This window comes from Mastomys coucha, unplaced genomic scaffold, assembly GCF_008632895.1.
Source record: "Mastomys coucha isolate ucsf_1 unplaced genomic scaffold, UCSF_Mcou_1 pScaffold16, whole genome shotgun sequence".
Lineage (NCBI taxonomy): Eukaryota > Metazoa > Chordata > Mammalia > Rodentia > Muridae > Mastomys > Mastomys coucha.
The window spans coordinates 99,768,498-99,780,505 of record NW_022196898.1 but is presented as its reverse complement, the minus strand read 5'-3'; the positions used below and the strand labels follow the sequence as shown (position 1 = coordinate 99,780,505).

General features: G+C 38.8%; 1 protein-coding gene across 2 annotated transcripts in view; it reads right to left on the bottom strand.

The window, feature by feature from the left end:
* The window catches only part of Usp33 (ubiquitin specific peptidase 33), a 45,857-nt gene continuing 33,849 nt past the window's right edge, over window positions 1–12,008 (bottom strand). For both annotated transcript variants that reach the window (XM_031375893.1, XM_031375894.1), the window contains exons 18-25: window positions 11,822–12,002; window positions 11,140–11,266; window positions 9,910–10,079; window positions 8,773–8,854; window positions 7,273–7,381; window positions 3,613–3,715; window positions 1,569–1,637; window positions 1–1,104 (exon numbers count right to left, since the gene is read on the bottom strand). In XM_031375893.1, coding sequence (XP_031231753.1) covers window positions 947–1,104; window positions 1,569–1,637; window positions 3,613–3,715; window positions 7,273–7,381; window positions 8,773–8,854; window positions 9,910–10,079; window positions 11,140–11,266; window positions 11,822–12,002 — 999 coding nt within the window. In that variant the 3' untranslated portion in view covers window positions 1–946. The remainder of the gene's footprint in view (window positions 1,105–1,568; window positions 1,638–3,612; window positions 3,716–7,272; window positions 7,382–8,772; window positions 8,855–9,909; window positions 10,080–11,139; window positions 11,267–11,821; window positions 12,003–12,008) is intronic.

Below are 12,008 nucleotides of genomic sequence, written 5' to 3'. Positions count from 1 at the left end.
CACATTTTAGAATTATTTTTATTGAATGAGTTTTAACATTGCAAAGTCACCATGAATGCTATTCCATACCCTCTGTCACCTGCATGTTTGTACTTGTATATAATTGAGCTTTTGATATCACATGATTGAGCAAACAGCAGTGAATACTTATTATTCAAAAAGACTTTATGCATTTCATTAAAAAATCATTTTGCAAGTGGTTTCAACTTTATCAACAATCTCATTTGACACATTCCATACTTCATGCTCTCAAAATAGAAGTGGCCTAAAACTAAGGGTTTTTTTTCTTGTTACTAACATTAATGAATACCATTCAGGTCTATAGAACTAAAGTTTAACATTTTACATTATAAGCAGCAATAATTTACTGATATCTGGTAACAAATTCCACTGAAACTGAATACATCCTGTTACATTCAAAAAAGACATTTTGTAAATTTTAATATGCAATTTTATATGCTGCAGTGCAAAAGAAGTAACACCCTAATGTTTCCTGAGCTTTAGGAAATTAACAATTTTCTGACCACTACTCTCAGATTTAAAATAGGCTCCTTACTATGTAAAGCCATGTCAAAAGTATACAATTAAATTAGTTTTTTGGAGAAATGAAAAGCTTAGCCAACTATGATTGGTTAGAGTAATAAAAACATTTCGAAGCCAAAGTATTTACATTGCTACAAAGGGTGTGCTGGATCTGCCTGTAGAACAAAGGTCAGAGAACCTAATTACCAATTGTCCCTTTTCTTTCAAAACAGTACACTGAAGGATAGATATTCCGGTTAAGGTACTTAGCACTAAATATACCAACTTATATAACATTTTAATATACCCTTCCATAATGCCCAGTACAAAGGAATGAGAAAAAAGATGAAAATCAAGAGAATCAACATGCTTTGAGGAATGTTTTGAATGTGTGTGCATCAAGTGAGAGCTCTGTGCCTCAGAACTACAAAGAGCGAGTTTCTACTTCAATCTTTTCCTCTGCTTGGAGTACATCAGGGTCAACATGAACAACTGGAGGTCGGAGGATAACTTCAGGCCCCCCACCATATATAGACTGCAGGAAATTCCATGTTTCTTCTGAAATTTGACCAGAATCTGCTCCTAAAATTGTGTGTATACAAAAAGAATGATATTTACAAACATGAATCTTTATATAGCTTTTACAGTATATCCAACAGAGTAAATCCTCTATGGATGATTGAAAATTCTGAAACCTTCAGATTATCAGCTTGTATGCAATAAAAAACACTATGTAGTCTGTTTCTTACTGTCTAGAGAGCCTATTTTCCAAGCTCCTAAATTTCTACCCTTTGTTCTATTGTAAGCCTGAGCATTTCTGAACTGGGTAAATAAATTACATGATGGCTGGTTGTTTTTTAATCCATAAGAACTCATTAACAAATACGTTTCAGTATTAAAGCCTAACAACCCACTCTGTGACACCGACAGCTGGGAAGTAGAAACAGAGAGGGTCACACGCTAAAGCCATTCTCAGCTGCATTCAAGGACAGCCTAGGTACCTTGTTTCAGAAAACAAAGAAATTGTGTGTGTTTATTAAACTTACCTTGCTTGAGCATCACATTACCACATTTAGTAACTGCAATTTTAGTGTTGTCAATTGGACCTGGGGGATCTAAGTCAAAAGGATAAAAAAAGTTGTAAGATGTCCACTTCCAAAGAAATGCAGCAAAGAAATACATAATTTTATACCTGAAATAATTGAGAGCTATAAACATAATCAAGTTAGTCGTTTTTTAACCAAATATCATCGATTCTTAGTGTATCTTCTCAGCTTTGGAGATTTCATTTGACCCCAAACAACCAAGGAACTGAGGTGTTGCTCAGTACAAAGTATAATAGAGACTGACGATTTTGTTATTTTATGTACATTGGTTTTCTTGTATGTGATGGTGTCAGATACTCCTGAACTGGAGTTACAGCTGTGAGCTGCCACGTGGGTGCTGGGAATTGAACCCAAGTCCTCTGGAAGAGCAGCCAGTGCTCTTAACCAGTGAGCCAGTTCTCCAGTCTTCTAGAAAACCACCAGTTTGGGAATTGTAGATCAAAATATTTTTTAATGCTATAGCCCTTTAATGAACAACAACCCTTTAATAAGCTAAAAAAAAAAAAAAAAAAAAAAAAAAAAAAAAAAAAAAAAAAAAAACCATAAAATTCTCAATCAGTTCCAAATTTTTTAACTAAAACTTTAAAATGAAATAGTAAGATACACCTTTCTTTTAGGAAAAAAGCCATTTTTCTTTGACCATGAAAGTACAGTACTGGGGGCAGGAGAGATGGCTCAGCAGTTAAGAGTACTGACTGCTCTTCCGAAGGTTCTGAGTTCAAATCCCATCAACCACATGGTGGCTCACAACCATCCATAATGAGATCTGATGCCCTCCTCTGGGGTGTCTGAAGACAGCTACAGTGTACTTACATATAATAAATAAATAAATCTTAAAAAAAAAAAGAAAGTACAGCACTTAGTCCATTCTCAAAAGCTCCCAACAGGCATGAAGAAGAAAAATGACTAATCTTACAGAAAAATAAGCATATGGTTTTAATATCTGTGGTCTTTTGTTTTGCATAGTATATTGTTTAAATAAAACAGCTGAGGGCAGTAGGGGAAGAATAAGAACAAAGTATAATACCATATATATTTGAAAATAATTAATTTTCAAATATTTGAATAATTAATTCCATCACTTTGTATGCTGACTTGAAAAATAAACCCAATGGATTCAAACAATATACTTTTTTTGCAAACAACCCCATATCAAGAACACCTTATTTTTTATCATTATTATTATTAATAGCAATAGCAGTATTAAAATGGATTCTCACTAACTAGTCCTGACTGGTCCTGGCTGGCCTGAAACTGGCTATATAGAAGAGGCTGACCTTGAAGAGATCTGCCTGCTTCTACCTCCCCAGTGCCAGGATTAAAGGCATGTACCATCATGCCTTTCATTCAATTTATTATCATACATAATTATTTTTACATTGTATTCCATTATATTGGATAAAGCGTAATTTTACTTTCCATCTTTTTTTTTTGGCTGGGAGGAGGGGAGGAGGAGGAGGGGAGGAGGAGGTGGGGTAAGGGGCTTGTTGTTTTCTCTTTTTCTTGAGACAGTACCTCTAATATGTTATAGACCAGGCTGGCCTTGGACTCACAGAGATCCACCTGCCTCTAAAGTTTTTCAACGTTGAGATTAAATTTCTTGTTAATATGTGTCTGTGTGTGTGGGATAAGTGTGCCAGCGCCTGCACACTGGAGAGAGTATCTGACCCGCAGCTGGACTTACGGCTGGGGATGCTCTTGCCTTGTGTGGGCACTGAGGACTGACAGCAGATCCCTAAGAAGAGCAACGAGTGCTCTTACTGCTAAGCCATCTCTATACCCTACAAGTAAAATTACAGACGAAATTTGTTCAGCTTTTTTATTCTTGCCATGATTAATAATGATACAGTTTATAGCAGTAAGGCTATAAAATAGAATGTAGGTTCTCTGACAGCATGGGTCTTTTATTGTTCACTGGTGTCATCTCCAATGTTCATAAAATTGATAAAAGAATTAGCTAATGAGCTTTCAGTCAGCCACTTACCTCCATCTTTACCCTTTACAAAGCTCTCCCACTCTCTAAACCACTGCATGCTGATACAGTAGAAAGTAGCCGGAGAGTCCTCCTCTTGGAATGCTCTGTTGAGCTGCAAAGAGAGAGAGTCAAGCACCTAATGTCTGGCACTCCCAACCCCCTCCTCCAGTATCCAACAGGACATTTCTCATACATGTGTGAGGGAAGGAGCACTAAGACTCACACTGGCTTAGCTTAGTCCTGAGATAGTGTTGTCTCTCAACAAATGATCCTAGATTATGTCTCAAAATATAACATGCACATACAGAAGAGGAGCATAAAAGAATAGGTTAAGAGAAGATTTTTAATAAACCTATGAAATGTGTTTCAGACATATTTCATAGGTTTATTAAAAATCTTCCACAGCCTACTTTAAAAAAAGAGTAAAGATCAAACAGAAACACTTGTGCAAAAGAGATGCAGCTAGGCCTCAAGAGAATCAAGAATTTGAAATTTGTTTAATTTCAATAGTACTTCCTGCTTGGAAGCAATGCTCATATAATAGATAAGGACAGATGTACCTAAATTCAGAAAGACAGTTCTTTAAAACTTAAAATGTGGGGGTTGTGGGTCGGGGACAAACTTTAAAAGTCAGGTCTGTCTTTTCACTGTGAAATCGGGATTGAAACCAGATGAGCCCTCTTGGCACAGAATGTCTTTACCCACAAAACCATCTAAACAACAACGTTTCTTTAAATCTAATCAAAACTCTGTAGCCTTAGAGGAAGGAAGTCCAGATGGAATTGGAGAGATAGTGGGAAGGGGTGGGCATGATCTAAATATATGAGATTTTAACAAAAGTGATCATCCTCAGATCTGCTGTACTCTCCCAACTGCTTTCTATTTTCTAGGTAAGTTATTTACCATTGAGCTCTATCCCCAGTGCCAAAGACTTTTTTCCAAAAGACAGTTTGATGTATCTCAGACTGACCTCAAACATTATGTAGCTAAGGATGACCTTAAACTTCTGATCTTCCTACCTCCCAAGTGCTAGGAATGCACACATGTACCACCATGCCAAGTTTCATGTACTACTAGAGACTGAACCCAGGGCTCTGTGGATGCTAAGTAAGCACTCCACTGCCTGAGCTACATACTGGCCCCAAAGGTTCTCACTACTGGTTCCGAAGTACCCAGTGATCTGACTTCCTTTTAGCCATAAGTGTGACCACAGTGACCTTTTAAGTTATTCCCAGAAACCACCCTGATATGTTCCTGATTTCCTAGCTTCTGCAATCTCCCCCTTCTCCCTCTCTCCCTCTCTCCTTCTCTCTCTCTCTCTCTCTCTCTCTCTCTCTCTCTCTCTCTCTCTCTCTCTCTCTCTCTCTCTCTCTTCTCTCTCTCTCTCTCTCACACACACACACACACACATGCACACACACACTTTTTTTACAACTATTCCCATGACTGTCCTCCCACACATCCTACAAATAGTTTCCAGGTCACTGAGGTCACCTATTTCCTGACCAGGTCGCTTATGATTTGGATGTAAAATGGCCCCAGGCTAAAACTGGCAACAGAACTTTGTATCAACAACATACTGCTGCTTTTGCATCATGAAAAACATAACAGGATTCATGGAAGCTTGTATCAAGGTTACAAGGAAGGAAGGCAGATGTAAGGCAGGGTCAGAGCCCACATAAGGAGGCCATAAAAAGACTAAGTTGCATTTAGGGTCCCAGGAGATGCAAGAACTGTGGCATGATTACCAGGAAAGCTGCTTGTACTGGGTGCCACTAGCACAAGATAGGTCATATATGCCCCATGCAAAAGGACATAATGCTTCAGATTCATTCATGATGGTGCACAGATCAGTAATCCATGCCCTGTTATTAGGGATGAGACGGCACCTCCTGTAGCTCAGACTGTCCTTAAACGAGTAGTAGATGGCTATCAATGATGTCGACTACCTCATCATCCTGCTGCTACCACAGGAGTGTTCTACACCAGGCTATTATGTTGTTTTGTATCTTCCTAGATAACACAGGTTGACTTCAAGTGTTCAGATTACAGAAATGAAGCCCAAATTCCTCAGAAACAACTTTAAAATTCTTGATGGGGCTGTACAGGGCCTAACCAGTTTGGTATTGTTCAGGCTAACAGAACAGCACTTATCTATCATGCATAAGGTTCTAAGTCTGATTTTCAGCATCCAACACATACACAAAGCACACGTGCATGTGGGCACAAATTGTTCCTTTACAGTCATTTTACCATAGACTGTGTCCTCTAAAGGACTAATCTATCAAAATAAAGAGATCCACCCACCTCTTCCTCCCAAGTGCTAGGATTAAAGGTGTGTGCTATCACTGCCCAACCCTGGCTGACCTGGAACTTGCTATGTATACCATGATTCAAAATAAAACAAAGCTGGGTGCTTATTAGCTCCTAACTGCAACCCCACCATTCATGAATCTAGTTAGGCAAAAGTATACACAAATCTCACCAGCCTGAACACACAGTGAAATCCTGTCTCAAAATAACAAATTAAAGGGACTAATGATGAGGTTCAATGACAAGACATGGACTTAACATGTGTGGGGTCCTAAGGTCACAAAGCCTAATACTCCACCCCCCAAGAAACACCCCTGAACCACAGCTGTGCAAACATTTCTTAAAAATAAAGTCCTTAATGCTGGGTGGTGGTGGTGCACCCATTTAATCCCATCACTCAGGGGGCAGGGGCAGGTGGATTTCTGAGTTTGAGGCCAGCCTGGTCTACAGAGTGAGTTCCAGGACAGCCAAGATTACACAGAGAAATCTTTCTGAAAACAAAAAACCAACCAAACAAAAAAATGGAAAGAGCTTATACCCTATTGCATTTGTTGTAGCATGTACAATGATAAGTGACTACAAACTTGGTAATTAAAAAGGGAAATCTCTTTTCTCACAGTTTTGGAGACAAGAATCCAAAATCAAAGTAGTGAGGGAACTAGTCCCTGGAGATCTAGAGAGATCCCATGTCTGACTCCTTCAAGAGGTGACCTGTGGCTGGGCTACACCTCCATCTTTCTTCCAACAGCATTCTCTTCCTTCTGTGTGTATCTGCTCACTGTCTCTTGAAAGGGACACTGACTGGATTTGGGTTCTATATAAACAACTCAACATGATTTCACCTCAAAATCCTATGTAAAGTTTCTACTCAAGATCACATTTGTCATTAAAGTCAGTTCACAAAAGACACAACATGGAAAAATCCTTTCAGTATCCAACAATCAATTAGTTACAGACACTACTCACTATTCCCATATCCTTTAGCCAGAGATTAAAACTTAACCTTACAAAGACCTAAGAGTTAAGACTGCTGAGGGCTCAGACCCTTCAAGAATGAAGGTTCAGGTTCCTTTAACAACCAACCCTCACCAGCCACACCAGCCGCAGATTACAGACAACTCTAGGGAGAAAACATACAATTTGGGGCGTAAGATGTCTTGCCATGGCAAATCCATAGCAAACAGAAAAACCCCCACAGGAAGAAGAGAGCCTGACTTGTGGACTGAGCAGGGTCGGCCGTGGCTGTGCGGAAGGCCCCTGCCATGCACTGCAGCCCTCGTCCCCATCTCGCCCTAACTACCAGGTCAGCATCTCTAGCTTACACCAGCTACACTTTGAAAGTGCTACTTCTTTTACCCGAATAAAAATTTCCAATTCAGTTTTTCTTCGTTTTTCAATCTTCTCTGCCTCAATCTGGCAAGTGTGACAAATGTAGAGATGGTTGACAGCAGGCCCTCCTCCATACCTAAGTGTGAAGAAGTTAAGAACAGAGTCACGGCTCCACAAGAAAACTGTGTTCTAGGGAACTATTTCTAGCTCTTTAATCAATGTTTAAATTCCCAGTTATAAATAAATCCTGAGTTTGACAAGATGGCCTGGGGGTCCTGGTCTCCTCAGCACCCACATGCTGGAGTCAAAGAACTCCCTCCCTCACGGTGTTCTCCGACCTCCACCCATACTCTGGAGCACAAAAGCACACACACCAAATAATTTTTTTAAAAATTATTTAAAGAATAAATCCTATAGGAAAATTCTCAAAATAATATGAAAAAAGTCAAAAGTAATATATAAAAAAAGAACTCTCAATTTTATGTTTCCCAGGACCAACAGCATTATCACTGAGTTCCTAACCTGCTTTACGTACATCTCAACGTTCCCTTAAAGCTACAACTTTCCCTTCCGCTACAGCATTAGAAACGACAGCAAAGTGAAAGGGGGTCAGAAATTAGCATAAAATTGTCTCTTAGCTAAACAAGCACAGATCCAATCAGTTTTAATCAAATGAAGTCTTCCTGTGCTCAAGTAAAAAGCACTTAGTGAGTGCATTTTTAATATTTAAAATGCTTAGTAGCAAAATAACATTGGAAAATTATTTAAAATTTGGGAGTAAGAATATCCAATTATGAGCTAGAAAGACAGTTAAGAGCACGGACTGCTCTTCCAGAGGTCCTGAGTTCAATTTCCACATGATCTGTGATGGGATCTGACGCCCTCTTCTGGTGTGCCTGAAGACAGCTACAGTGTACTCACATACACAATATAAATAATTCTTAGAAAAAGAAAAAAGAACTTCCAATTTTGTAGTATACAGCTATGTAAACTTGTAGTGTTGGGGAGATGTAACATCATTTAAATAAGGTACATAAAATTATACACCACAGTATATCCTACAGATAATCACAAACATTTCCATTATCTAGACTAAGCCCCACTAACTAAAAAAAAATCTCTACCCACACTTAAGAATGAATAAATTAAGGAAACTAGAATAGCCTTCATACATACCAAATAACACGCTGGGTATTTATGACATAACCCAACATTTCTAAAACTACTATCAATTTGTTTTATCATTTGATTTTATTATTATTTTTAAAAATTTGTTTATTTATTATGTGTGAGAACACTGTAGCTCTCTTCAGACACTCCAGAAGAAGGCATCAGATCCCATTACATGGTTGTAAGCCACCATGTGGTTGCTGGGATTTGAACTCAGGACCTTCGGTAGAGCAGTCAGTGCTCTTAACCACTGAGCCATCTCTCCAGCCCTTGTTTTGTTATTTTTTATTTTATGCTTTTTTAAATTTTGTTTTATGATTAGTTTTATGATTTTGCTTTTGGATTTAAAAAACAAACCTGCTATAGAGGTTATCCCAAATGTTCTGAGGCAGCATCAAAACTAAGTCTTCAATATAACTTGCTTTTCGTGGAGGAATACCTAAAAATATTTAACAGTCTACTTTATTTTTCATTCCTTAATTTCTTTACATGAGTTTCAAAGGCGGTGCTAAAAATTAAACAAAGCGCTTACGCAAAGTAAACTAGCATTCTCTCACACATAAAGTCATTTTTAATGGTAACTGGCCAATCCTCTACCCCGGCTCTGCTCCTCCCCACCCCCTCTTCCCTGGAGACAGGGTCTTACTGTCACATAGGCTGGCCTCATAGCTGTTTTCCTACCTCAGATTTTCAAACACTGGGGTTACAGGATTATACATACAATCATATCTGTCTTTCAGTCAATGTGCTTAAATCTCTCCAAAAAAAAGCAAGTGAAAAGCATTTTTGAACTGTGCTTCCTAAAGATGAGCACACGTTTTGAAAGTACACATCCAATATTTTTATTTGTGTGTTTATTTGATAACACTAGGCTTTGAATCTTTCCATCAATCACTAGTCAGCTCAGAATACTCAGAAATATATAACTTTAGGTTTCTCTATACAATACAGGGTGTTCCGACACCCAGTAGTTCCACTATATAATTAACATTAGCAAGTCAAACCATAAAGGTCAGTCAACGTGCCCACACGAAGTCTATTTATTACTACAGGACAGACAGTGAGAGCCCATCAATCACAGAGGTGTGAGGCACATTCACAAATCCTAAATACGCTTCCATACTTTTAAAAGTCAGCTATTCATGAGAAACAGAGAGGTAAGAGCTACAGATGTAGGTGTCAGCTAAACCCACCACACAGGAATGGCTCTCATCAAGAAAAGTGTCTGTAGAAAGCTCACCCAACTGTAATTAGCCATCCATGTATCTGACTCTAGCATAAAATTAATGTTTTCCCAACACTGAAGTAGTCTTTGCTATTCTTAAGCTCTAGAACTGGGTTTCACACAAGGGTAATTTCTGAAATCATGGAATCAAATACACTCAGCTCTAGAGGGGCATGGGCAATAAGCAGGAGAGGAAATTCTTGACTCTCTTCTAATTGCAAATTAAAAAGCAACCTTGTATCACTATTTTATATAACAGTATTCCTTACCTCCATGAATACAGAGGAAATCATTATTTGAAATAGGGCCAGGTTCAGCAAAGGTCTTAAATTTATTCAACCACTGTCGAGATATATAGAACTGAAGAAGGCTAGGTTCCATTATGTTCAACAAATTTGATATCCTTCGTCTCTCCTTTTGTGCCTCTTCACTGCTCTTCCTATTGAGGACAACGATCATTAAATTTAATACACATTTTACTACACTGAGCTAACAGCATGACTCTTCTCTTCATTACTAGCTTTATCACACATATTGTAACTGTGGATCTTATCAGCCCTAAGAAATTTGAAGAGAAAAACTCTCTGTCCCACTGCTCAATACATTATACATTACCCTGGAAGTGATATTGAATCTTAACCGTGCATACACATGTAGCTACTGGTACAAAGTAGGCATTCAGTATTAGTAAGATCAAGTCGGTGAGCTGTGTTCTTGGTTCCTGTTTCAGTATTTAGCATTTTCTTTTATAAAATACTGAAAAGCGTAAAAGATTTTTATAGTAATACCTTCTTTACTATTGGATATTTTAGGGACGAAATTTGGAAATTAATTCCAACTTTGTCTACTTTTTTTTTCTTTTTAAGTAAAAACTAATCCTGGGCCAGTGAGATGTTCATTATGAAGGGTGCTTGTCACCAAACTGGAGAACCTGAGTTCAATTCCTAGAGTCCACTTGGTAGAAGGAAGGAGAGCCAACTCCCAAAAGCTGTTCTTTGAACAAATGAACTTTGGTGCATGAAGGCAGGCAAATACATGCATATACATACACACACACACATACATACATACATACATACATACATGTTAAAGAAAGAAATGAGGGGCTAGAGAGAGAACTCAGCAGTAAGAATACTTGCTGTTCTCTGGAGTAACTGGGTTAGATTCCCAGAACCTACATGGTGGCTCACAACTATCCGTAACTCCAGTTCCAGGAGATCTGACGCCCTCTTACGCCCTCCTCTGATACCAAGCACAGACATACATACAAGTAAAAGACCCATACATATAAAATAAACAGAAGACAATTTAAAACCCAATAGATCCCTTTTTCTATCTATGAAGTCTTCGTTTCTGAACACATTCTCTCTCTGTAAAAGCCTCTTTATCTCACTCATGACTGTGCACAGCATTTCCAATCTTCACCCATAAACCCGTGTCTCAGAAACACAATCCCTAGGCAGACATGCTCCTCCCACGATCATGACAGTCCCCATCACCTGTAGAAAAGGACATAGGCCTCGGCATTCTGTACAGTGGACTCAGAAACTTCAGTGACGCTCTGGTCATCAAACTCATACCACAGGTTATTTAAATTGTTTCGGCAGTAAGCAATGTAGTGCCCACCTGTAAGGCAGGAAAAAGTGTGTTATGGTGCTACATGCCAGACTACAGAGCAGCTGAAACACATCAATAGCAGTGTCTGTGCTCTTCCTGTTTCAGTTTGCATTATAAGACAGGAAACACAAGAAGTTTAATTGGTTTTGTTTTTGTTTTTGTTTTTTTGTTTTTGTCTTGAGAAAAGATCTCAGTATTGTAGCCCAGGTTGGTCTTGAACTGACAATCCTCCCACCTCAGCTTCCCAAGAGCTGAGAAAATAAGTGTTCCACCACATCCACCTTAAACCAGGCAGCTCTGAAAAGCTTTGTACAAAACCCACCTTGTTATGGTTTTTGTTTTGGTTTTTAGGTTTTGGTTTTCAAGTTTTAGGGTTTCTCTGTGTAGCCCTGGCTGTCCTGGAACTCACTCTGTAGACCAGATTGGCCTCCCAACTCAGAAATCCCCCTGCCTCTGCCTCCCAAGTGCTGGGATTAAAGGCATGGGATTAAAGGTGTGCGCCACCACTGCCAGGCTAGATACATGTTTTTAAATCAAAAACAAATATCAAGCCATTGTACTTACTACTTGCAGTCCCATGATGACAGATGACTGACAAGAGATCATATGTCACAATCTGAGCTGGGCTATCCTTTGCAAGAAATGGCTGAAGGTCCAGGCCTTCCAGGGGGAAGGAAACATGGGTGCTAATTTTGGTGGAAAACATCAGTTCATGTCGAAATCTTTTAAGGTGGATGCACAAAATCTAAAA